The 27,797-nt window shown below is 44.9% G+C and overlaps 1 protein-coding gene across 2 annotated transcripts; it reads right to left on the bottom strand.

Annotated features, from left to right (window-relative positions):
* Positions 1-868: 868 nt before the first annotated feature.
* On the bottom strand, positions 869-24,635 carry LOC129710718 (leukocyte elastase inhibitor-like). 2 transcript variants are annotated; one of them, XM_055657909.1, is made up of 8 exons: positions 24,572-24,635; positions 15,594-15,661; positions 14,623-14,801; positions 11,210-11,347; positions 7,871-7,988; positions 5,282-5,424; positions 3,456-3,611; positions 869-2,485 (listed from the first exon to the last, which is right to left on the bottom strand). In XM_055657909.1, exons 2-8 carry the CDS (start codon positions 15,640-15,642, stop codon positions 2,078-2,080), a joined length of 1,191 nt encoding a protein of 396 aa, XP_055513884.1. In that variant the 5' UTR covers positions 15,643-15,661; positions 24,572-24,635; the 3' UTR covers positions 869-2,077. The 2 variants fall into 2 exon arrangements, with proteins under 2 accessions (XP_055513884.1, XP_055513891.1); XM_055657916.1 differs by lacking the exon at positions 24,572-24,635 and adding an exon at positions 24,457-24,526.
* Positions 24,636-27,797: the final 3,162 nt, after the last annotated feature.

Here is a 27,797-nt window from a genome sequence, read left to right as displayed (position 1 = left end):
AGTAAAGGAAGGAAGTCATGAGTGGAGATGGACAGATGGAATAAAGGGCACAGGAGAGTCAAAAAAAGGGGATGGAGCAATTTGTAAAATTAATTCAGATGTGGAACTTTTAGTCAATCAAATATGAATGCAATAAAGATGATAAATTCTTGTTGTGTGGCTTTGTGTTACATGGGCATGCTATAGATAATTTACAGTAATACATATACAGCTCTGAAATCAATCCTGCCTCCACCTGTCCAAGATGTGGTCAAAATGCTAATTTGATCCCACCATTAACAGCTGCCTAAAATAAATTAATTCTAGATGGTGTTAGTACTAGCATTAGAGTTAGTACTAGCATTAGCATTAAAAGCATTGGTACTTGGTTCTCTGCTTCAAAAAAATTATCTCCATGTCATCAATGGAACTTTGATGAAATTTGGAAGCAGTTTGCACGTGTTCCCCTGTAGGTTTAGCTTCCACAACCATATTGACCTTTCTCTGCACCTGATCTCTTGTTTCCTTGGCCCTTGGTTTGAATTCCAATTTTACATGCACTTTCCCTATTTTCAAAGTCACTCCACTTCTGCTGAAGATCTCTAGAAAAGCTGAATCATATAGGTATCCAATCTCCCAGTCACATTCTTGTTCCAATGTAATGTTCATTGGCGTCTCATCTCTCCTACTCTTCCACAAAACATTGTAAAGGCATTCTACTGGTATTGTAAAGTAGCTCTAACATATCCAAGTTCCTCATCAAAAGTTTTTGTTGTCTTAAGTTTGTGGTTTTATGTCCTCTCTCGATTGTGATAGGAGAGCCTTTTGGTTGAAAAAGCAACCAATGCACTCACCTGGTTTGAAAGAAGTTTACAACATCCACAGTGAATAAACAAATTGCTCAGAACTTTTATTTTTGCAGCAAACACGCCATAAAGGCGGCTGAAAGCATTGTTTTGACAATTGTTGGAAAGGCAATTATGACAAACTTGAGAACAATTACTTCAGTATCAAGGTCATTGTAGGAATGGAGGAGGACGGCCAAACTTTTTTTTTTGCCTTCCACCACAGTGATGAATGCTGTGGTGGATGTTTATGTTACATGTTGTGTCCTGTTTATGCATTTTATTATTTTGTTAACCCATCTTTATGCTTTGTATGGAACTGATTTTTAAATTATGTAAAGCACTTTGGGGTCAATGAAAATTGACTATAAATGTGCTATATAAATAAACTTATTATTATATTATTATTATTTATCAAAAGCTTTAGCATTAAAGTTGTCTCCTCAGCTAAATCCACTACTCCCAATGCCCATTCCAAGAATTTATTTATTTGTTACCACACTTCACATGCTTTAATGATTTTATTTTAACTTGGAAACAAAGTGTCCCAAAAGCCGGCCAGATAGATAAAAGAACTAAATATCAACTTAGACCACTTAAGATTACCACGATGAGGTATATGGATCTAAACTGTTTTGTTTTTTTTAATGTTTTTTAAAAAATCAGATTGAAATCAACAAGTTATTTACCAGTTTAAATTCTGAGACAAAATCCTTCAGATTCACAAATGAAAATTTCACCAAGACAACAAAATTATTTAATGGGGGTAGTGGAGAGGTCTGTGTCTCCAAGTGGACAAATTAAGATGTTTTGGCAAGAGTACTGATAAATGAGGTGGGATGGTGTCCAAAGTTCTTCAGCCCATTGTCCACTTCTATCGCACGTTGGTGATAACAAATGTGTAACTTTCATGCCTAGACTAATGGATTACACATTTTTAGCATGAGACAAGCTCCTCTCTTTACAATAGGCCCCTCATTTTACAAAATGACTATGTAATATAATTTACATTCCCTCACCAGTTAAGAGCTCAATGATAAAATTATAATAATTGTTAATATGATAAAACTCAATACGTAAATTTGACTAAATTCTACCCCACCTCTCAACCACCATGAACATTTTAATTTCCAAGCAAATTCCTTGGCAATGATTTAGATTATTAAAAAGTTCCAATGACCATACTCTCAAACTTACAATTGTAGACATTGACAAAATTACTATGAAAGTAATTGACTGACAAGGCACTGCATTTAAGGAGAGGTTAGCCTTCCATAAAATAAAATGCTCTGTGTCTTTGCGTGGCGGATGAAAAACAGGAATGGATGATCAGCCTTAAATTCTTCACGGGAAATAATTAGACATTGCAGTACTATGACGGCTGCTGTTGCAGCAGCTGCTTCAGTGCCTTCCTCATCAACTGCAACAAAGGACTGATGAATGACTTTTGACACTGACAGATCTTTTCCCTCACTCATTCCAGAGAAGTTGGCTTTCTTCCTATCGAAAGCATCCACCATCCCCAAGTTGGGGAGGATTGATGAAAGATCATATTTCTCTTCCAGCTTGAATTTGGGGAGAGTGACTCGAACAGATGTCATGGACATGTTCTTTGGGTTGGTCCAATTTCTCAGACGATTAAGAGTGAAACTCTTCTGAAGCTAAACATAAGAAAAAGCAAAACATTAAATAATTTAGCCACCAAACTTTCTTCAGAAAATGTAAATCAAGGCAACATCAAATGATACAGAATCAGGTATTCTATGTATCTGTTATAAATTACCTGATACTTTATGATATATTTAACTTAAAATACCACCACAAAGCAACAGAAAAAGCAAAAATATCTAAAAATTAATAGACATTAATAAACTGAATGCTGCAGTTTACGTCCAATTAGTTCCCTGACGTATATGGATAATTTGCTTGTCTATATATCAGCCAGGACATAGAGGTACACATGATGACATTTGCATGACAGGTACTCAGAATGTCACCAGAACGTGCACCTAAGATAGCAATGACAAGGCAACCTGATTTAAGAAGGAAAATAGGTTGACCAAGACTCACATGGTGTTGGAGTTGGCACTGGCTGTGGGTCTGTGCGTTTTCCGAACTGGCTGTGGGCCTGGAGCCGCTGGTGTTGTCGGACGGGGTTGTCGGTTGCCCCGGAGGGAGAGGCGGAGGTGAGCTGGGGTTGGGGCTTCTACGCGCTGGCGGCGGGCCTGGGGGCTGGTGTCCCGTCGGTCTGGACGTCCCCCCCCCCTCCAGGTGGGGATGGGACACTAGAGTGGGGGTTGGAACTGGGGATGGGCCAGTGGCGGTTCAGCAACGCTTGTGGTGCCGGGAACACTGGTTCGATCCTGGCTGCGGATGAAGCGTGCAGCTGCCCCCGGTCTCCTCTACCCCCGGTCCCCCTTCGCCCACGCCCACGCCCACCCCCCGGGTCTCCCATTGAAAAAAGACAATTGATATTTATTTATAGCGTTCGACCTTTGACAAATCCCATGATTCCTTGCGTTTTTCAGAATACCGAACTTGCGTGATTCTATGAATTTATTTTTGGAAGAATGTTGAATTAATTTTTTTTAAAAAAACATTTACCCTGAAACGTTATAACATCCCACTTACAGTTTCAAGTCCATTGTCGTCATCTGGCAGTAAGATGACCATACTGAGTTCATCCTGAACATATGGGAGTTCAATGATCTTGAACGCAAATTCACGATTGTGAAAGTAAAGTAAAAATCCAGTTCGCTGCATTATTTCCAAATCTTTGGTTATACTCTACAAATAAAGTTACACACTATTAGGACATTTGTGGAGCACCAGCAGCCAGGTAAACAAGTAATATAGAACACATTTTCCCCACACACATATCAGGAACCAGTGGGCCTTCTGCACGTGTGAACATATGAACGGGAGTTGCAGAATTGCTGATGATCTACGTTTCAAAAGTCATGTCAAGAGTCAAGAAAGTCTATTGTCACGCGTCACAGATAGGCCAATGAAATTCTTGCTTGCTGCAGCACAAGAGTATTGTGAGCAAAAATACAGAACAGTCAGTTCAATATACAAATAAATAAGCAGATAAAATGTAATAGGCTGTAGATCAGAGTCTGTTTGTTGGCGAGTTTAATAGCCCGATGGCTGTGGGAAAGCAGCTGTTCCTGAACCTGGATGCAACAGATTCCTCACGGAAAGTAGTTGAGGCCAGTTCATTGGCTATATTTAAGAGGGAGTTAGATGTGGCCCTTGTGGCTAAAGGGATCAGGGGGTATGGAGAGAAGGCAGATACAGGATACTGAGTCGGATGATCAGCCATGATCATATTGAATGGCGGTGCAGGCTCGAAGGGCCGAACGGTCTACTCCTGCACCTATTTTCTATGTTTCTATGTTTGACCTGCCGACTCTATGCTAAATACAGTGAGAGCAGGAATCTGGGAAACCTGCCCAACAATCTTGAGGGGGGGGAGAAAGTGGAGGAGGGCCGTGCGGCAGAAGCCGTTATTGTCGCGAGGGGCACGCGATGAGAAGGTGGCCCTGGCGGCCATTACTCGCTCTGGATCTTTGGTCCGCAGCACAGCAGGAGGTGAAAAAATGACTGAGTGGGGCGGGAAAAGGGTGGTGAAAAGTGCGCCTGCGCGTTCAGTGCATCTGCTTTAATGGAGAGCGGGGGAGGGGCAATGCCGCGAGCAAGGGCATTGTGACGTCCGCAGCAGTTTCATTTTTTTAAAAACAGTCCGTTTTGTGAACAACTTTATTAAAAATCTGGGGAAATGATTAATCAAATTTAGAGAGGAGTCGATTCGCTACCAAAATATGTAAAAATCTCAATGTATTTGCATCTGGTTTTCGAGAAAATACTTTTCAAAGGTACTGATTTTCGATGATCAGCCACGATCATATTGAATGGCACTGATGTCTAGAAGGGCCGAATGGCCTAGTCCTGCATCTGTCCAAAAATCCTAGTTGTCACATTTAGTATAACAACCCCATTCACTTGAATTGAGAGAAAAGACCAGAGAGATCAAATATTTCATAATTTACACTTCTTAATGTTGAACAGTTGTACAAGTTGGTGAGGCCGTATTTGGAGTATTGTGTTCAGTTTAGTACAAAAATGAGCAAGGTAAGACTTTATTCCTTTGAAGTGCAGAAGGATGAGGGGAAGAGATCGGATAAATGCACAGTCGTTTATCCAGAGTAAGGGAATCAAGAACCAGAGGACATGGGTTTAAGATGAGAGGGGAAAGATTTAATAGGAACCCGAGGGGGCAATATTTTTCCACACAGAGTAGGAATAATTCCAAAAGGCAGGAATTTATACCATGTATTTGTAAGGAGAGTGCCATTCTGTTGCACTTTCAAGTCTGTCTTGATGAAATTGTGAATCAAGCTATTGATATTATTATTATACATAATTTTTGATATTTTTAACGCCGCCTTCTTTACCTTCTTTAGCTTGAATTGTCCAGTGAACGAATTTTCTTTCTTAAATGTATGTTCCCATTTCGCCTTAAAATAAATGGCATTCACAAGGACAAGACTTGTGTCAGAGCCAACAGTATCTTTCTCCAATAAATTTTGGATTTGTCCTGAAAAAAAAGGCATGCTCACATATAGACCATGGATTCAATAAAAAATGAAATAGCCAATGAATGGCAACAGCCACAACAAAATCACGAGTCAGAGGTTTAACAGATACACAAGAAATCTATATACAGGTGCACAACCTTTTATCCGGTGTTCCAGAAACCGAAAAGCTCCGAAAACCGGCCATTTTTTCCAGATGTCGTCTGCGCACCAAAGCTCGCGTTTGGCGCCAAACCTGACCCAAAACGACCCATGGTCAACCCAGGTCTGTACTACTGTAGCGGCTGCCTCCTCCCTGGAGAACGGGAGACGCTTAAACATCTGTAAATCATTGCTTAAATGTTAGTCAGTTAGTTTGGAGGGCTTTTATGTGAAGGGGGGTGAAGGGGTAAACTTTAATTCTTAGTCCCCTACCTGGTCGGAGAGGCGGGGAGCGGTCAATGCCTTACCGGGTCGCTGTGCAGTAAGCTCCGCAGCGCTGTGGCCGGTGGGGCCGGGCGGCGCCGGGTGTAGCTCGACCCCGGCAGCTCTACCCCTGGCTGCGAGGCGCCACAAATCCAGCGCGGCCCGCGGCCGGCCGGACGCCCCAGCTCCGCAAATGTCGGGAGTCGGCAGCGTCGCAGCGCTGGGAAACCAGCGGGGAGCGGGCAATGCCTTACCGGGTCGCCGTGCGGCAAGCTCCGGAGCGCTGTGGCCGCCGACACACAACATCGCGGAGCGTCGCTGGATTTGGAGCCGCGCAGCCAGGGGTAGAGTTGCCGGGGTTGGAGCTCCAACCGGCGCCGCCCGCGGCCGGACGGAGGAGCCCCCAACTCCGCGGCTCCAAATCCAGCGACGCTCCGCGAATGTTGGAAGAAGGCGGCCACAGCGCTCTGGAGCTTGCCGCACGGCGACCCGGTAAGGCATTGCCCGCTCCCCGCTGGTATCCCAGCGCTGCGACGCCACCGACTCCCGACATTCGCGGAGCTGGGGCGTCCGGCCGCGGGCCGCGCTGGATTTGGAGCGCCTCGCAGCCAGGGGTAGAGTTGCCGGGGTCGGAGCTACAACCGGCGCCGCCCGCGGCCGGACGGAGCCCCCAGCTCTGCGAGGTTGGGAGTCGCCGACCAGGTAGGTAGGGGACTAAGAATTAAAGTTTCCCCCTTCACCCCTACACCACCACCACCACATAAAATCCCTCCAAACTAACTGACTAACATTTATGCAATGATTCTCCCGGTCTCCGGGGAGGAGGCAGCTGCTCCAGACTTTTCAAGCCGCCCGCGCTACCTACCTAATCTACGCTAAAAATCTTCCATTCTGAAATCCGAAAATGTCCGAAATCCGACAAGTGTCTGGTCCCAAGGCTTTCGGATAAAAGGTTGTGCACCTATATTGTCAATACAATACTAGACACGAAACAGGACACAAGTCAAGTCAAGTTTATTTGTCACATACACATACGAGATGTGCAGTGAAATGAAAGTGGCAATGCTCGCGGACTTTTGTGCAAAAGACAAACAACAAAACAAATTATAAACACAATCATAAAACACATATTCTTTTACATAATAAATAATGGAAGGAAAAACATTCTGTAGAGTTAGTCCCTGGTGAGATAGGCGTTTACAGTCCGATTTGCCTCTTGGAAGAAACTCCTTCTCAACCTCTCCGTTCTCACCGCATGGCAACAAACTGAGTGTAGAAGTTGTGAGGTCACATCAGTTGTGCAAGACATCAGTGAAGCCACATTGAGACTCAGTTTTGGGCATCATGTTATAGGAAAGATATTGTCAAGATGGAAAGAGTGGCGAGAAGATTTACAGTTGCCAGGGCTGGGCCTGAGCTAAAGGGAAAGGTTGAGCAGGCTAGGACTTTATTTCTTGGAGCGCTTGCTGACTTAAATTATAGGGAAATGTTTGGATAGGCTCAGCATATAAAGAAGGCCGAGCAGTGACCTTATTCCGGTACCAGATAAAGTGAATACTCACAGTAGTTTTCACCAGGGTAGAGGATTTAAAAACTAGAGAGCATAGGCTTAAGGTAGGAGAGATGCATGAGAGATCTCAGGGACATTGTTTTCACTCCGAGGGTAGTCCATATCTGGAATGATTTGCCAAGGAATCTACAGAAATGAATACAATTACAACTTTTAAATGACATCCGGTCAGTTACATGGGTTGGAAGGATTTAGAGGGATATCGACCAAATGCGGGCAAATAGGACCAGCCCAGTATGCCAACGTAAACATCATGGACACAGTGGCCTGAAGAGTTTGTTTCTATGCTCTAGAGCTCTATGACTCTACAAGTCAAGGATACTTCAGAATGGACGAATGACTAATCAGTATCACACTTAATGCTCTTGGCGTGCCTATCACTTTTGGGAAATGTCCCTCATTCAGAAAGTTGAATACGTAGAGCTGAAAGTTTTCTGTGTGAACCCTGGAAAGAATTGTTCTGCACTACTCACCTGCAGTCTGTTCTTCAGTCCAACTGTTGATCTCTTGTCGAGCCGTCTCTGCTGCTTTAAGAAAGTTAACAGCTCCCAGCCCTGCTTGATAATATTCCAGAGAAGCGGCAAGAAAATCCTGAAGGATTACAGAAAACAGATTTTTTTTTTTTTTAATCTGTGGGAAGAGATTAAAATAATCAGATTGGTTTAAAAAATGGCTACGTTATTCATGATGTTACTCCAAGACAAGACGAGGATAATTTGATAACCACTCATTTGACATAATGTCCAGCGGTGGGAGGAGATTGAATTACTACAAAATAATCATGTTTAAATAACCTCCAGTTCCTGAATTAAAATTCTTTGCTTAAATTTTTTGATTTCCTCACTATCCTTGATTCTTGAAATTTACTTAACAGTTGCATTGCATTCAGCTCATTTGCTGATAGAAAATCTATTAAAATATTCTGGGTGTGTCGTCTGGGGATAATTCTGAAATAAATAGACCTTATTTAGGTTTAGTATGAGTTTGCCAGGCAACATTAATGAATTCTAGTACCCATTCCTCCTTCTCATAGAAAGTCAATTGCAAGCAAGTTAAAACTTCAATTCAATTCAACTTCAATGTCATTGCACAGATACAAGTATGGGTACAACGAAATGCAGTTTAGCGTCAGTCCGTAGTAATAGTGCAATATAGAAATAAAAATACAGAATAAGCAAACAATGTGGACGGAGAGACTGGAGAAATCTATCGGCGGGACTCCGAGTTCAGCAATGTGATAGTGTTGTTGTGGAAGCTGTTCCTCATCCTACTAGTACGAGACCTGAGGCTCCTGTACCGCCTCCCTGATGGGAGAAGGGCAAACAGTCCATGGTTGGGGTGGGAGGGGTCTTTGATGATCTTCCCGGCCCGTCTCAGACATCGTTTGCGGTGGAGGGCATCCATGGCAGGGAGCGGGGCACCGATGATGTACTGAGCGGTTTTCACCACTCGTTGTAGTGACTACCTGTCCGCTACAGTGCAACTGCTGTACCATACCGTGAAGCAGGTGGTCAGGATGCTTTCGATGGTACAGCGGTAAAAGTTGGTCAGGATCTGGGGGGACAGGTGAGCTTGAACCTCCTCAGGAAGTAAAGGAAAGTCACTTGAATTGCAGTTTTATTGGACGTTCCCTTTGCAGATGATCTTTCCCCTCGGGGATAAAACAATAACAGTCAGCATGACATCAAACTAATTTTCTCTAGAACACACAAAAAGTCCATCCCATTTAGTTGAGCAGATCCCATCTCAGGAAGTCCACCTAATAAGCTTGCTGTCCTTGTTGCACGCTTTACTCTGCTTCCAACATGAAATCCATGCTGAACTCTGAGACACTGCATCTATCTCCCTCTCCAGTAGGGATACATGATTATAAACATAGAAAATAGGTGCAGGAGTAGGCCATTCAACCCTTCGAGCCTGCACTGCCATTCAATATGGTCATGGCTGATCATCCACTCAGTATCCTGTACCTGCCTTCGCTCCATACCCCCTGATACCTTTAGCCACAGGGGCCACATCTAACTCCCTCTTAAATATAGCCAATGAACTGGCCTCAACTACCTTCTGTGGCAGAGAATTCCAGAGATTCACCACCGTGTGATAAAAGTTTTTCTCATCTCGGTCCTGAAAGATTTCCCCCTTATCCTTAAACTGTGACCCCTTGTTCTAGACTTCCCCAACATCGGGAACAATCTTCCTGCATCTAGCCTGTCCAAACCCTTAAGAATTTTGTAAGTTTCTATAAGATCCCCCCTCAATCTTCTAAATTCTAGTGAGTACAAGCCGAGTCTATCCAGTCTTTCTTCATATGAAAGTCCTGACAACCCAGGAATCAGTCTGGTGAACCTTCTCTGTACTCCCTCTATGGCAAGAATGTCTTTCCTCAGATTAGGAGACCAAAACTGTACAAAATACTCCAGGTGTGGTCTCACCAAGACCCTGTACAACTGCAGTAAAACCTCCCTGCTCCTATACTCAAATCCTTTTGCTACGAATGCTAACATACCATTCGCTTTCTTCACTGCCCGCTGTACCTGCATGCCTACTTTCAATGACTGGTGTACCATGACACCCAGGTGTCGTTGCATCTCCCCTTTTCTTAATCGGCCACCATTCAGATAATAGTCTACTTTCCTGTTTTTGCCACCAAAGTGATTTGATTGTTTCCACAAAAATTCCAAGGTACGCAAAGGTGGTTATTGTATTTGAGATCTATGGATATCATCAATGGCATTTAATAACTCATCCAGATGTTTTGGTAACTTCCTTAAAATTCCAATTTAAAACATTATGGCTTATTTTCAGAAATGTCAAAATAGGTCCATTCATGATTTGTGGATCTATCCAATTATCAGTAAAATATGATCTAAGATCAAACCTTTACAAATCAAGCAGTCTTTGGACTAAAACTCTCATCTTGACCACTTCGGGCCTACGTTGTAAATACATTTTTGCAAAAACGCTACCCTATATAGCTATGATTTTTCGCCACGTTAAGGGGCTGTCCCACTGCGGCGACCTAATCCACAAGTTCTGGCGGGTTTGCCCTCGACTCATACTCGCAGCATGGCCGATTTGAGGTCCAAGGAGGTCTTTGTAACTCTTCTTCATGCTCGAGAGTAGTCCCCACGTACTCGAGACCCCAGCTAGGTTGCTGGCCTTTTAAAAATTGCACGCGAGTTAATCGAGGGTAGTCGAAAAAAAAGGTCACCATAGGAAAAAAATTGAAAGAGTACAGCCCCTTTTACTCACCATTCTCCTCCGCTGCTAACTGCTCCTACCAGCTCCCTCCCACTCACCGCCCTTCCTCTCTCCCCTACGACACCCCCAATACCACACACTCCTCCCCCCTCCCACACACACACCGTTGCTAGGTTATTTGGCTACTGTAAGTGATTCTTTGATGTAGTCGAGTGTAAAAAAGAATCGAGTGCAAAAAATTATCAAAAAATAATAAATTGCAGAAGTAAACAAAGATATGAAGGAAATGGGAATGACCACGATGCTGGGTGCTGGGATGAATCTAATGGGCTGAATGACCTTCATCTATGTTGAAAATAAGGATAAAACTGATAAAATCTTATTACAAGGACTATATTCTTAGATGCAATAGGCTATTAAACAATTAGAGACTGTTTAGGGGTAGATATTCCAATTAGTATCAAACACCATTCTCAAGACACCTCCACATTGAACCAAGCAGGAACATTCCTTCCAAAACTCAAGAGGATCGAGCTTGTGTTAACACCAATGTTTTTGACCAGATTAACAAACACACATTGAGCAGTTTAGCCTCCAAACCCAAACCTAACTGGAAGGAACTCGTAGGTCTTCTCCCCGTAGAGGCGATTGGCTAACTTCAAGGAATACTTTGCTTTCGGGTTGATTAATTCAGTTTGCAGTTTGTGAAATTCCGAGTGGACGTCTTTGACTTCATCAAAACCAAGCATCTAAGAGAAAATGTTAACATTCATCAAAAGAAGTGAAGTGTATTTAGTATTCCAGTTCTATACTGTGCTTTTCAGAATTGAACATAGTCAATTTATCGTTAAAAACTGCAAATTCACTATTATTACTTTTTCATTAGTTTTATGAGAATACTAGACCAGGTGCAGACCCGTTGGGTTTGTTTCCCCAACCAGCGGGGGGGGGGGGGGGGGGGGGGAGCTGCGGCATTACACTCACACTAACCACCCCGAAACACACAGGTGGGGGAAGTGGGGGAGAGGGAGACGGGGTTGGGAGAGGGGAGGGTGAGAAGGGGGGAGGGAGGGAGGGGAGAGGAGGAGGAGGAAACTGGAGAGATGTGGGAGGGAAAGTAGAGTGGGGTAGGGGTACTACCTTCTGTGGCACAGAATTCCAGAGATTCACCACTCTCTGTGTGAAAAATGTTTTTCTCATCTCGGTCCTAAAGGATTTCCCCCTTATCCTTAAACTGTGACCCCTTGTTCTGGACTTCCACAACATCTGGAACAATCTTCCTGCATCTAGCCTGTCCAACCCTTTAAGAATTTTGTAAGTTTCTATAAGATCCCCCCTCAATCTTCTAAAATCTAGCGAATACAAGCCGAGTCTATCTTCTTTCTTCATATGAAAGTCCTGACATCCCAGGAATCAGTCTGGTGAACCTTCTCTGTACTCCCTCTATGGCAAGAATGTCTTTGAGCATTGGGCATTGTGACATCACACAATGGAACGTTCACCAGGGGCCGGGGCTGGTGCTGCTTCTATGGGTGAGAAGCCAGTTTATTTTTGAAATATTGAGGGGGGAGAGAGATGAGAAGGAATTGATTAAAAACGTGTACTTAAACACGACGAAATGTAATGAGGAGCGGATACTTAGAAAGAAAAGTGAAATCTCTACCGAAATGGAAAAGATGTCGGCGATTCTGCGTCTGGTTTCGGAGTTGCAGGAAATCAAAGAAAGAAATGCGGCCGGCAGCCGTCCATGTAAATGGATTCATTCAGATTGGACATCTGTGAGCATTGGGCATTGTGATTGGACATCTGCGAGCATTGGGCATTGTGACATCACACGATGGAACTAATCAAAAGGCAGAAAGGCAGCCGGACGGCAGGTGGCAGCCACAGACATAGATAGATAGATAGATAGATAGAGATGGTCCACCAGACTTTAGAGCCATATAGTTATTCCACATTAAAACAGGCCCTACGGCCCAATTCGTCCCTGCCAACCAAGGTGCTCCTTCTAAGCTGGTGCAATTTGCCACAACATTTGGCCCACTAGTAAACCTTTCTTATCCATAAATCTGCACAAGTGTATTTTAAATCCTGTTGTAGTACCTGCCTTAACTACCTCCTCTGGCAGTTGATTTAATTTACTAATTAAAAAAAGTTGCCCCTCTTACTTCTCTCACTTTAAACATACGTCCTTTGTTTTTGCTTCTCCTATCCTGGGTTAAAGGCTGTGCATTCACCCTATCTATTCCGTTCATGATTTTACACACCTCCAGTACTCCAATGAGCTAAGTCTTGGCCGACTAAACCTCTCCACATAGCTCAGCCCCTCATGCCCTGGCAATATCCTCGTAAATCTTCTCTGCACTCTTTCCAGTTTAATTAAATCTTTCCTCTAACAGGGTACTGTTTTTCCCGGCAATGAAGACGCACCTGCGTCAAAGACCCCATCCCATTTTGAGTTGCTAAGTTTTGAGAAAAGGCTGGCAGGACAGGATCAAGGCTTTGGTTTAGTCCAGGGATTGGCAACATTTATTGCATAGGGGCACGTATTTTTCCAATTAGTGTTCTGTAATTTCCAGGTCACCTGCGTGCCTCGGGACAGGCTGCAGTTCCCAGATCCCTCCTGTCCCTGGAACCAGCTGTAGTGCCCAGGTCGCCTGCGAGCCCTGGGTCTAGCTGTAGTTCGCAGGTCACCTGCCCCAGGACAGGCTGTAGTGCCCAGGTCGGCTGCGAGCCCTGGGTCTAGCTGCAGTCCCCAGGTCACCTGCGCGCCCAGAGTCTATCTGCAGTTACACTGTCCGGTCCTGGCGGCCGCTCGCAGCCACCTGAGCTACTGAGTGAGTTGCTGGCATGATCCCAGCCCCCTTTCTCCTCAACGTTCCTGCCCTTCCTGCAACTTTACCCCCGGCAGCCTAACTGTGCTGATTCGGGCCAGACTCCCCACACGCTGTGGAAGGAACTCTACCGCCCCGCGGTGATGTCCTTTTACAGACGCTGTACTGAGGGATAGGCAAGTCTATCTTTCTTCGCTAACAATCTAACCTTCGGACTCCAAGACGCAGATACATTTTCGGGCCTTATTTTAGGGTAAAAAATAGCATCTTCATTGTCGAGGAATACGGTAACTAAAACTGAACTGTGGCTTCACCAATGTCATTTACAACAGTGGTGTAATTTGAGGGTTATTGGAACTGGCCAAAAGAGGAGTTTGGGGCAGTGTAGAATAGCCATGATTACATTGAATGGTGGGATAGGCCTGAAGGGCCTATTGGCCTCCTCCCACTTCTATTTCCCTGTGCTTTTATCTGGTCTTGTGAATAATGAGGATAATAAGAATTGTGGATAATGTGTATTCTGATGCCACAATTGCCATGGGAATAAGCTGCAGATGAGGTCACCATCTACAGTTTATCCCATTGATAACTTTGGCCCATCCCTGTCAGAGAGAATTCCGTTGTGCTGACACATTCCTGCCAGAATCTCTGCTATTTCAAACCATTTCTCAATTTCCAAGTCTGAAAAAGGATCTTCAATCTGAAACATTTCCATAGATGCAGCCATACATTTCCATAGATATGCTGAATGTTTCCAGCATTTTCTCTATTTTATTTCATTAAATCTGTATGCACTCAGTTCTACTTTAAAGCAATAGATACATTCCTAAGAAACCTTGCATCATGGAAAATATAACTCCATAAAGACAATACCACATAGGCAATAGTGTCAATGGTGGAAATGGAGCTCGGGGCTACAGACTCTAAAGACTGCATTTTACATTGCTTAATAAAATATCGTTGCAGTGTCAATAGAAGGCTTATTCATGTCAATAGCCACATGTGGTTAAAGTGGCATGACTGATTATTGTGAGGAATGCAAACATGCAAATAACAAACTATTCCAGCTCCAATCCAACAAACCAAACCACGTCGATTGTCCCCACCCTAAAGCTTTACATGACCAAACATACTCCAGTTTGTTCAAAAACAGGACACACCTTCTGAAGCTAACATAAGGCCACACCTACCTGAGCCATCTGAGTGGCTGTCTTCTCTTTCGCACCCAGATATACCAAGGCCAGTGCCATTGATATACTAAAGGGAGACACAAAGATGTTGCCATCACTGTTCTGTTCATCCAAGTGCTTGAACAGATCAAGAGCAAACTGTATATTTGCAGTAACCAAAGGATCCAAACGGATTAGATCTAGAATAGAAGAGGAAAAAACTCATTATGCATGGAGTTTGCTCACCTGTTCACCTCTTCAGGAAAACACTTTTTGACGTTCCATACCTAGTTTATCAGAAACTGTGTTTGAATCTTTGACAGTGGCAAGGAAACGGTGGTATCAATTATTCTGCAATCAGGAACAATCCTGAGATCCAATACGTTCCTTACTAAGATCCAATACTGGCTCTGCACTGAATGTCTGCAGGACAATGATTGTCTCTGACAGACATTTCCCTGAAGCAACAGTGTCAGAGGGCCTGGTCAACTCTTCTCCCAGTGGCCTCCTGGCCAAGTAGATATACACAGTGCCTCATGTTGAGCTCAAACTCCCATTAATCTTTGTGCAACATCAAGCTTGATGACTCCACTGCACAGCTCACCCTTCCATGTGGTTTGTCCAGACAAAGCAGCTCTGAGGAAAAGTCATTGACCTTGACACTGGGTAACTGGGGAGCTCATGGTGGTGATGGCAATAGTGAAAGTAGGTGCATTTGGGGAGCAGCTGTGGGCCACAGAGGCATGAATGTGAAACATCCTTCCAGCAAGGCTCATATCTACTGAGTACGTGTCCTGCCTGCTTAACTTGTGTGTTACAGTGGCACAGTGTGATCAGTGGGGACTGAAACATTCTCCCAGCCCAATCTACAAGGACCCGTTTCTCACTAGCAGCAAGTCCACTAATATGGTCCAATGAGTGTACCTACAGTGTTCATAAAAAAATGTTTTAAATAGATAAACTTTGGATAGATATTGCTTCCTGGCACTTACTGTCAGCCAATTGGTCCGTTCCAGATTGTTGAGACTGCTTAGTTGCCATGGTGGATGGTTGGTTGACCCTGGGAAAGAACAGCAAAATAGTATTGGAGAAGTAGAATCCCAGTAGACTACAGTTATACAGCATGGAAACAGGCCCTCGGGCCCGCCTTATCCCATTTCCTGCATTTGGCCCCAAAACTAGCAAACTCTTCTTACCAAATGTTTTTATCTGTCAAAATGTATCTAAAAGTTGTAATTGTATTCACCTGGCAGCAGAGCTGCCAAGTTTTGTCAGAGCATTTCAGTATTCTAGTACCTGAAAATCAGTATTTTGCTGAGAAATTCAGTATTTTTACTGTGTTTTTTTAATGTGTGGTCATACCCATGTAAGAGTACAAGAATGCACAACTTTGCTACAAATTGACACGTCTTCTACGCACCTTACTTGACAGTGCACTCATTGTCATCTCTTTGTATACTTCTGTTTGAACGGCTGCTTCCTGCTTTTAGCACCAGATGATGATGATGTAGAAGCCATTTTGGAAGCCTCCCTCTCCCTCCCACAGCCTCTCTCCCTCCTCTCTTTCCCTCCCTTCCTCTCTTATTCCCTCCCTGCCTCTCACTCCCTCTCCCTCCCCGAACAGTCTGTGATCCATAACGCTATGTGTAAAGGCAATAGCGCTCCAGCTGGTAGCGCTATTTTGAGAACCCACAGCGCTGTTCGTTTAAATTCCCACGTGTTAAACTGCAGCGCTTTAAACCTGTAGCGGAACAGGCAGATCAAAGCAGACAAAAATAACCATCCAGATCTTGAAATTTAAAATATTAATAGATTTAATCTGCTATAATTTTTAGTTACAGTATAACTTGTTATATCCTTGTATTTTTTGAGCAGCAAGATGAAACAGGAAGTCAGGCCGATTTTAAAAAAATCCGTAATTTACAAAGCAAATCCGTACATCCGTATTCTTATTGCATTTCTGTACAAAATGCAAAAAATACGTACTACTTGGAAGCTCTGTGGCTGCGCATTCCAGATACCTTTTGCTTCAAGCAAAAATGGTGACCCTAAGGTCCTTCTTAAATCTCTCTCTCAACTTGAGCCTGTACCCTCTACTTTTAGAGTCCTCTATCTTGAGGGGGGCGGGGGGGGGGGGGGGGGGGAAGGAAAGGAAACCGTTCTTCAGTCACTTCCTCAACGGAGAGGCTACTTTTTTCATGTCGCCTCTCCGCCTCCCTCACGGGCATAACAGCTTGGATTGGTGGGGCCTTTCCCAGAGTTGGGCCTAGAGCTTCAGCAACGGGCGCAGTGTGGACTTTTCCATCGCGGAGCGGAGTGAACCCTTGTCGGGGATCACCAGAAAGAAGTGCACGGATCGCTTGCCTGGTGACTTTGGCATCATGGGAACGTGGTCTGCAGTGCTTCTAGCCCACGGGCATTGCGTGGACTTATCATCCGGAGTCCAGGATCTCTTACCGGGGATCGCCGGAGAAGAGCTCCGACCGATGGCCTGCGGCCTATAACATCCTGAAGCCGCTGCCTCCAGTAGGAAAGTGGCCGATTCGGGCGCTCCAAGCCGCGGAGTGTGTTCGACTGTCCCGACGTCGGAGTTTTGATCATCTCGACGAGAGGTGCCTGTACATTCGGCCAACCATAGTGGTGACTACGGAGGGCTTATGGCCCCGACCATGGATGAACAGGGGAGGGGGACTGGCTGTAACTTTATTGCCTTCCACCACAGTGAGGAACGGTGCAGTGAATGTTTGTGTTGAACTTTATTGTGTGTTCTTTAGTTAAGTGTATCACTGCATGGCAAATTCATTTCACTGTGCCTTCGTTGGTGCATGTGACGAATAAATTTGACTTCGACTCCCCACAGCCATCAGGCTATTAAACCTGGCTCGGCCAAAACTCTGATTATTAATAACCCACTATCTGTTATTTGTACTTCATCAGTTTATTTATTCATGTGTGTATATATTTATATTATGGTATATGGACACTCTGATCTGTTTTGTAGTAAATGCCTACTATGTTCTGTGTGCTGAAGCAAAGCAAGAATTTCATGATCCTATCAGGGACACATGACAATAAACTCACTTGTCTAACGATACAAATTAACTACCATGCAAGACTTTGTGGAAATCTTTGCTAAAATGTATACAATGTCCACTGCTCTGCCCTCATCACTTCATGGCCTCCACATAACTATGCTGACCATCACTAATCAGCCCATGCTTATCAAAATCCTGGTAGATCCTGTCCCCAAGAATCCCCACCAATAACGTTTCCACCACTGACTTCAGGCTCAGTAGCCCGTAGTGTCCTGGTTTATCTTCGCTATCCATCTTAAACAACAGTGTAACATTATCCACCCTCCAGGCTTCCAAACTTCTGAAGGCGATGCAGATATTTCTGAAAGGGCCTCCGCAATAATCTCTCTAGCTTCCCACAAAGTCCTGAGCATACACATGGTCAGGCCGTTGTGATTTATCTACCTTCATGATCTTCAAAATCGCCATACCTCCTCTTTGGTAATGTGTATATGATCTAAAATACCACAACTGCTATGCTTCAATTTCTTATGGGCCTGTCTCACTCAGGTATGGTATTGTCCAGCTGTTGAGTGGTGCCTGGTTTCCACCACTCAACATCCCTCCTGATGCTAATGCCAAGCTTGCAATGAAAGAGCTGCATACTGCCATTAGCAAACAACAGACGCACAACCCCGAGGCAGCCTTCATTGTTGCGGGTGACTTCAATCACTCCAACCTGAAGACTGTACTGCCCAAATTCCACCAACATGTATCCTTCCCCACTAGAGTAGACAAGACACTGGACAAAGTCTACACCAATATGGCTGACGCTTACAAAGCCATCCCCCTCCCCCACCTTGGTCAGTCTGATCACGTCTCATTGTTCCTGCTACCTAAGTACTACCCACTCATCAGACGGGTTAAACCAACTGTAAGGACAGTTAAAGTCTGGTCAGAGGAAGCGGACTTCACACTTCAGCAGTGTTTTGGAAACACTGACTGGAAGGCGTTTGCAGCCCAGGCCACCCTTGACTCTCACACGGACATTGATTCCTATACATCCTCTGTTCTGGACTTTATAAACTCCACCATCAATAGTGTCACCTCCCTCAAACAGGTGACCATATACCCGAATCAGAAGCCATGGATGAACAGCGAGGTCAGGCTACTGCTGAAAGCACGGGACACCGCTTTCAGGTCAGGCGATGCTCGAGCCTACAGTTCATCCAGGGCTAACCTGAAGAGGGGCATCAGGAAGGCCAAGCACTGCCATAAGCTCAGGATTGAGGAGCACTTCAACAACAACTCCGACCCCCGACGCATGTGGCAAGGCATCCAGGCCATCACGGACTACAGACCCTCCAACATCACCCCCACATCCAGCGACGCCTCCTTCCTTGAGGAGCTTAATCACTTCTATGGCCGCTTCGACAGGGACAATCTAGAGACAGCCATCAAGGCTGTGCTACCTGCCGATCACCAACCCCTCACACTCACCCCCTACGACGTGTACGTGGCACTGAGTAGGACTAATGCACGTAAGGCTGCTGGCCCTGACGGCATCCCCGGGCGCGTGCTCAGTGCCTGTGCTGCGCAGCTGACAGACGTCTGGACTGACATCTTCAACCTGTCACTTGCCCAAGCAGTTGTCCCCACTTGCCTTAAAGCCACCTCCATCGTGCCAGTGCCAAAACACTCCACTGCGGCAAGCCTCAACGACTTCCGCCCAGTTGCACTTACCCCCATCATCACCAAGTGCTTCGAGAGGCTGGTCCTGGCACACCTCAAAAGCTGCCTACCCCCCACACTGGATCCCTATCAGTTTGCCTACCGCAAGAACAGGAGTACGGAGGATGCCATCTCAACGGCACTTCACTCCGCCCTCTCCCACCTTGACAACAGAGACACTTATGTAAGAATGCTGTTCATCGATTACAGCTCAGCATTCAAACACCATTATTCCATCAAAACTGATCACCAAACTCGGTAACCTGGGCATCGACCCCTCCCTCTGCAACTGGATACTGGACTTTCTAACCAACAGACCCCAGTCTGTGAGGTTAGACAAGCACACCTCTTCAACCCTCACCCTGAACACCGGCGTTCCTCAGGGCTGTGTGCTGAGCCCCCTCCTCTACTCCCTCTTCACCTATGACTGCACACCTGTACATGGTACTAACACCATCATCAAGTATGCAGATGATACAACGGTGATTGGCCTCATCAGCAACAACGATGAGCTGGCCTACAGGGAGGAGGTCCAGCACTTAGCAGCATGGTGCGCTGACAACAACCTGGCCCTTAACTCCAAGAAGACCAAGGAGCTCATTGTAGACTTCAGGAAGTCCAGAGGCGGCACGCACACCCCCATCCACTTTAACGGGACGGAGGTGGAACGTGTTTCTAGCTTCAGGTTCCTGGGAGTCAACATCTCGGATGACCTCTCTTGGACCCACAATACCTCTACTCTGATCAAGAAGGCTCATCAGCGTCTCTTCTTCCTGAGGAGACTGAAGAAGGTCCATCTGTCTCCTCAGATCCTGGTGAACTTCTACCGCTGCACCATCGAGAGCATCCTTACCAACTGCATCACAGTATGGTATGGCAACTGCTCTGTCTCCGACCGGAAGGCATTGCAGAGGGTGGTGAAAATTGCCCAACGCATCACCGGTTCCACGCTCCCCTCCATTGAGTCTGTCCAAAGCAAGCGCTGTCTGCGGAGGGCGCTCAGCATCGCCAAGGACTGCTCTCACCCCAACCATGGACTGTTTACCCTCCTACCATCCGGGAGGCGCTACAGGTCTCTCCGTTGCCGAACCAGCAGGTCGAGGAACAGCTTCTTTCCGGCGGCTGTCACTCTACTAAACAACGTACCTCGGTGACTGACAATCACCCCCCCCCCCCCGGACACTTATTATTTTTTTTTAATTCAAATCGTTTGCTATGTCGCTCTTCAAGGGAGATGCTAAATGCATTTCGTTGTCTCTGTACTGTACACCGACAATGACAATTAAACTTGAATCTGAATCTGAATCTGAATCTGAACCACTCGTGACTCTGGGCATTCAGGCCAAAGAATTAAATCTTGGTTTATCATGCCTTTTGGCAAACTCCAAGCAGGCTGTCATGTACCTTTTACTGAGGAATGGCTTCAGTCTGGCCACTCTACCATAAAGGCCTGATTCGTGTAGTGCTGCAGATACAGCTGTCCTTCTGGAAGGTTCTCCAATCCCCACAGATGAACTCTGGATCTCTGTCAGTGTGACCATCGGGTTCTTGGTCACCTCCCTGACCAAGACCCTTCTCCCCGATTGCTCAGTTGGGCCAGACGGCCAGCTCTATAAAGAGTCCTGGTGGTTCCAAAGTCCTTCCATTTAAGAATGACAGATGCCGCTGTGCCCTTCAGGACCTGCAATGCTGCAGAAATTGTTTTATACTCTTCCCCAGATCTGTGTCGCGACACAATTCAGTCTCGGAGGTCTACGGCCAATTCCCTCATCTTCATAGCTTGGTTTATGCTCTGACATGCACTGTCAAATGTGGGACCTTATATAGACAGGTGTGTGCCTTTCCAAATTCATGTCCAATCAATTTAATTTACCACTGGTGGACTGCAATCAAGTTGTAGAAACATCTCAAGGATAATCAATGGAAACAGGATGAACCTATGCTCAATTTTGAGTGTCACAGCAAAGGGTCTGAATACTTATGTAAATGTGATATTTCAGTTATTTATTTTTAATTTGCAAAAATTTCTAAGCTAAGCACCTGTTTTCACTTCTTCGTTCTGGGGTATTGTGTGTAGATTGATGAGTTAAAAAAAGTGAACTTAATCAATTTCAAAATAAGGCTATAACATAACAAAATGTGGAAAAGTGAAGGGATCTGAATACTTTCTGAATGCACTGTATCCCACTATATCTACTGACAGCCTTCCTCACGGTCTGCAACTCCTCTAATTTTGGTGTCATCAGCAAACTTGCTCACCAAAACCCATTTACATTTATGACCAAGTCATTTATATACATCACAAACAGCAGAGGTCCCAGCACAAATCCCGCAGAATTTTACTGGTCACAGAATATCTTCCTTCCACCACAACTTCCACTACAACCACTCCCATAAATAAATTCATATAAGCAAGTCACTGTGAATCCTGTGCATCTTAATCAGCCTACCACGAGGGACTTTATCAAAAGACTTTTAAAATCCATGCATACAACATCCACTGTCCTCCCCAATTAAAAAGGCTCCCTGCTCTCATATCTGCTTGTTTTTTTTCTTGTGTAACTGTTAGTCCTGTCAGTTAATCTTGAACTCTGAAGTCATTCAGGATTTGATGTCAACCTCTCAGGATCATACAGTATGGGAACAGGATATTTGGCCCAACCTGCCCATGCCAACCAAAATGCCCCATCTACACTAGTCTTACCTGCCCAGGCTTGACCCATATCCCTCTAAACCTTTCCTGTCCATGTACCTGGCAGCTAGCTCCAATGTAGAAAGGAACTGCAGACGCTGGTTTACACTAAAGATGCCACAAAAAGTTGGAGTAACTCAGTGGGTCAGGGAGCATCTCTGGAGAAAAAGAATGGGTGACATTTTGGTCAAGACCCTTCAGATCCTTCTGCAGTCTGAATAAGGATCTCGACCAAAAACATCACCTATTCCTTTTCTCCAGAGATGCTGCCTGAACCACTGAGTTAGTCCAGCTTTTGGTGTCCATCTTCAATGTTCCACAGATTCATTATGTAAAGATAGACACAAAAAGCTGGTGTAACTCAGCAGGACAGGCAGAATCTCTGGAGAGAAGGAATGGGTGACGTTTCAGGTCGATACTCTTCTTCAGACTGATGGGCATAAATAATCTCACTTCTGGTCAATTTTTCTACATCTATATAATTAAAAGTCTCATCTTGACCACTTTCTGTTTGCGTTGTTGTTTGATTTTAGAAAATAACGCTACCACGTTCGGCTGTGATTTTTGGCCATCTTACTCAGAGTCCTCCTCCGCTGCAAAATCACGCAGGAGAGGCCACGACTCTCATTCTGCTGTGGATCAACTCAACTCAGCTGTGAGTGTGCAATGTACTTGAATAAAATTATTTGTTAGCCCTTGATGAAAATGAAACGAGTTGTTTGGCCTGCTGCCCTGCCTGTATTTGAAATGGCAATGTTTTATTTATTAAATCAGAGTGTGTTTAGTTTAAAAGTCCCGCTCATTTCATGACTGAGAGAGTGAGTGCGAGAGCAAGTGAGAGCAATTGCGCCTGCGTGCGAGTCTGCCTGCGTGCGAGTCAGTCTGCATGGATGGTGCGTCTCAGTGTGGATGGTGCGTGTGTCTGTGTCTCTGTGAGGTGGAGGGTGTGTGTGTGTGAGTGTGTTCAATAAATAACAAATAGTACAAATAATAGTCTTTTGTAGGTCAGAGCTTATTTGCTATGTTTAATAGCCTGATCGCTGTCAGGAAGACGCTGTTCCTGAATGAGTGTGTGTGTGTGTGTGTGTGTGTATATATATATTGGAATTGGTGGAGAGGTGGAATATTACATTGGGGGGCCAGCCCTCCAGTGTGAAGCTGGGGCCAAATGGGTCCAACTTAGTCTAGTATAAACTAGAATTTAAAATTCTACTTGGCACATTTACTCTAACACAAAGTCAAGAATTTCATAAAACCATTTATAAAAAGCTTACATTTATAGTATTTTACAGAATATATCAGAGTGGTTTAAAGAAAACGAAATCCTTTTTAAGTGTACCCATTGTTACACTTGGTATGAATGTGAAATACTTCCTGGTGTGTGTGTGTGTGTGTGTGTGTGTGGGGATCGCTGATCGGCGCGGTCTCAGTGGCCCCAAGGGCCTGTTTCCGCTCTTAAAGTAAAACCATGACTAAAATAATCTGATCACATGATAAAGATTTGCCCGGAATCTGGGAATAATTTTGCAGTTTTTATATTTTGAAGCACAACTGTGGGATTTCTTTCATCCAGACTGAAGACAGGGCCTCAACGCTTCATCCAAATAAAAAATCTCCTCCCGAGTCCACTGATGTGAGCCATTAAGTTGTGCAGTGGAATCCCAGTCTACATTTCGCTGCTCTAATCTCCAGAAAGTGTCCCTGAACCAACCGAACAAGAACTGACAGTGACCCATAATGAACCACGCCCAGCAGGGACCTGTATACTGGGGATAGACACAAACTCTCCCGAGTAACTCTGTGGGTCAGGCAGCAACTCTGGAGAAAAGGGGATAAGTGATGATTTGGCAATACGTGTCTAACTTTGGATTATTAGTATCTGTAGTTCTTTGTTTCTCCCTGTGTACTGGTGTCGGCATTGAATTATTGGAGGAGATTTTGCTGTGGGGCGGACGAAATGTGTAAGAAAGAACTACCCAGGCAGATCACAACATACATGATTACATCAGGTAGAGCAAAATAGAAAATAATCAAAGAGCAGATTATTTTACCGCTCCAGAGAAAGTGCAGATAAAACAAGAGCAACAAGAAAAACGAAGATCAGGAATTATTTGCTCGCAGAGAGAAAGAGAAGTCAGTCCAAGTGTCTGAGCTCTGTGGACTACTGCCAATAAACTCGTGCTCATTTGCTTTGGGCTGTGAATACATTTCTCAAATGTTCGAAATGCACAGACATATATTAATAGTTTACATCAGGCCGTCCGGTTACGTGGCGAGAATATTAGATAAAACATTAAAGAAACTTGATTCAGATGGTCTGGAGATTGAACGGACCAACATGATGCTAAAACGTCTGGAACAAACAGCTCGTATCTCAACACTCATCGACCCCTCTGTAAAAGTACGGAATATTCCTACTAAAGTGTCGAAACCACGTCCCGGGACTCCTCGCTCAGCAGACGCTGCTGCAGTTGCAATGGGCACAGCGGCGAAGAAATAACGGCGGAACTTCAAGCGAAACAAGGCTACTCACCCTCAAGCGGCAGAAAGCATCAGATGCAGCCTGCAACTGTCCACTCCCCTTTATAGGAAAAAGTCATCTGACCACTGTTGTACCACCTGATAACCTGGGGGAATGCTGAACGAAACACAGTATCTCTGAGGACATGTAACGTGAAAAAAAAAGTGAATTCAGCACTTGTTTGTTCAAACCAGACTGTGGGCGAGCATGGACATACACAGCGCGGAAATAGACCATTCAGCACATCTTGTCTATACAGATCAAGTTGGCATACTGGGCTAGACCCATTTGCCTACGTTTGGCACATAGCCTTTTAAACGCAAATATCCAAATATCCTTTAAAGACACAATTGTAATCTGCTTCCATAGCATTTTCTGGGAGCTCATTCCAGATATGGACTACCCTCTGTGTGGAAAACCTGCCCGTAGGATCCTTCTGTTCTCATCTTAAGCCAATGCCCTCTAGTTGTAGAATCCACTGCCCTGGGGAAAAGAATGAGCATGCATGTTATCTAGGCCTCTCATGCCTTGACTACGCTTGGTCTCGCCAATGTAAAGGGGGTGCACCAGGAACACAGCGTGCAGGAGACGAGGTTTGAAAAGGTGCCTTTCCAGATCTCTTGGAAGGCCTGGTGGGTTCCCTGGATGGAAGTGGGTGAAAAGCCACGGGGGTGGGTAGGTGGGTGCAGGTTACATGTGGCCACACTCTGGTAACAAAGAAGGCCTATGACAGAAAGATCAATATGGGAATGGGAAGAGTGTTAATCTGTGCAGCAACTGGGATATACAGCAGGATTTGGCAGACCCTCCCTGTCCCTCAGCCCTCCCCTCTCCCACCCACTTACATATTTGCATTCTTCTGATAATTCACACCACTTGTAACCTTTTCACAGACCTTTTCTATTTCCACCTCTGGCCTTTCATCTGAACATCAAAACCCACCGTCACCCACATCCACCTATCACTCAAGATAGACACAAAATGCTGGAGTAACTGAGCGGGACAGCAACATCCCTGGATGGAAGGAATGGTTGACATTTCGAGTCGAGACCCTTCTTCAGAAGAAATATCTCGATCCGAAATGTCACAAATTCCTTCTATCCAGTGTTGCTGCCTGTCCCGCTCAGTTACTCCAGCATTTTGCGTCTATATTTAGTTTAAACCAGAATCCACAGTTCCTTCCTCCACCTACCACTCGCTAGGTTTTGTCATGCCCGTTTGACGGCACTGGGCCTGTACTCGGAGATCAGAAGTATGAGGGGGGAGGGGGCCTCATTGAAACTTACTGTATAGTGAAAGGCTTGGATAGAGTGGATGTGGAGAGGATGTTTCCACTAGTGGGAGAGTCTAGAACAAGAGGGCATAGTCTCAAAATGAAAGGATGCTCCTTTAGGAAGGAGCTGAGGAGGAATTTCTTTAGTTAGCGGGTGGTAACTGTGGAATTCTTTACCACTGAAGGCTGTGATGACCAAGTCTGTGGATATTTGTATGGCTTTGTATAGATAATGTCTTGATTTGTACAGGTGTCAGGAGTTATGGGGAGAAGGCAGGAGAATGGGGTTGGGAGGGAAAGATAGATCAGCCATGATTGAATGGCAGACTTGATGGGCCGAATGGCCTAATTATGCTCCTATCACTTATGACCTTATGACCCCACCTCCCTACCAGTTGTTTTGACATCTCCCCACCTTCAGACTGACAAGGGAACACAACCCGGTGTCTCTTAATCATGTTCTCCAGAGATTCCGCCTGACCTGCTGAGTTACTTAAACACAGTGGCGAGAGTAGTTGAGACAGGTACAACAACAACATTTAAAAGACACTTGGACAGATATATGAATAGGAGAAAAGTTAGAGGGATAAGGGCCAAACACGGCAAATGAGACTAGTTTAGACAGGGCATCTTGGTTGACATAATCATGTTTGGCCAAAGGGCCAGTTTCCATTCAGATTCAGATTCAGATTCAATCTTTATTGTCATTGTGCAGTGTACAGTACAGAGAGAACTAAATGGTTAGCATCTCACCCAGAAGAGCAAACATAGAATAATGAGCAGTAATATATATATATGTACAACAGTTGTAGTAGTGCAATTTTTCTGGGGGAAGGAGTGTCCGGAGGGTTGACTGGCAATCACCCAGGTTCAGAGTTAAGTAGTGTGACAGCCGCAGGGAAGAAGCTGTTCCTGAACCTGCTGTTCCAGTACAGGAGAGACCTGTAGCGCCTCCCGGATGCATGCTGTATGTCTACATAAATGAGGCCAGCTTGGACATGTTCCTGTTGATGCATCCAAGCTAACAAAAATGTCAATGTTAGTTATCCATATGAATGGCATTGAACTGATTAAATTGAATTGAATACATTTTATTAGCCAAGTATGTATACATACAAGGAATTTGCCTTGGTGCTTTGCTCATTACAAGGCTAATTCCAGGGATGGTGGGATTGTCATACGCTGAGAGAATGGAGTAGCTGGGCTTGTATACTCTGGAGTTTAGAAGGATGAGAGGGCATCTTATTGAAACACATAAGATTATTAAGGGTTTGGACACTCTAGGGGAGGAAACATGTTCCCGATGTTGGGGGAGTCCAGAACCAGTGGCCACAGTTTAAGAATAAGGGGTAAGCCATTTAGAACGGAGACGAGGAAACACTTTTTCTCACAGAGTGTTGTGAGTCTGTGGAATTCTCTGCCTCAGAGGGGGGGGGGAGGCCGGCTCTCTGGATACTTTCAAGATAGGGCTCTTAAAGTTAGCAGAGTCAGGGGATATGGGGAAAAGGCAGGAACGGGGTACTGATTGGGGATGATCAGCCATGATCACATTGAATGGCGGTGCTGGTTCGAAGGGCCGAATGGCCTACTCCTGCACCTATTGTCTATTGTCTCGCAAGGAGAACAACACGATATACAATAGACAATTAAAAATAAAACATTATAACTTAAACATGTGAAGAATAAAATAAAATACCAGAGCTAAAGGAGGCTACAGATTTTTGGTTTTTGAGTACAGCTCCTGGTCGTGGAGAACATCAGTTTTTATGTCTGGCTGTGGCGGCTTTGACAGTCCAGTCACCTCTCAGAAGGAAGTGCCTCAAAGAGATTGTGGCCAGGGTGAGAGGGGTCAGAGATGATCTTGCCCCACTCGCTTCCTGGCCCTTGCAGTGTACAGTTCGTCAATGGGGGGAAGGTGGCAGCCAACAACCTTCTCAGCTGATCGGACGATTCGCTGCAGCCTCT

Source organism: Leucoraja erinacea, chromosome 2, assembly GCF_028641065.1.
Source record: "Leucoraja erinacea ecotype New England chromosome 2, Leri_hhj_1, whole genome shotgun sequence".
In the NCBI taxonomy this organism is placed as follows: Eukaryota; Metazoa; Chordata; class Chondrichthyes; order Rajiformes; family Rajidae; genus Leucoraja; species Leucoraja erinaceus.
The sequence above is the reverse complement of the archived record's forward strand: the minus strand, read 5'-3'. Positions and strand labels throughout refer to the sequence as shown.

Excerpts from the sequence above, each read along its gene's own strand:
- LOC129710718 (XM_055657909.1), bottom strand. The coding sequence starts at position 15,642 with ATGGCAACTAAGCAGTCTCAACAATCTGGAACGGACCAATTGGCTGAC. Across the intron at positions 14,802-15,593 it reads AACGGACCAATTGGCTGACA|ATCTAATCCGTTTGGATCCT; the intron begins GTAAGTGCCAGG and ends CTTCTATTCTAG. Across the intron at positions 3,612-5,281 it reads GACAATTCAAGCTAAAGAAG|AGTATAACCAAAGATTTGGA; the intron begins GTAAAGAAGGCG and ends CTTTATTTGTAG.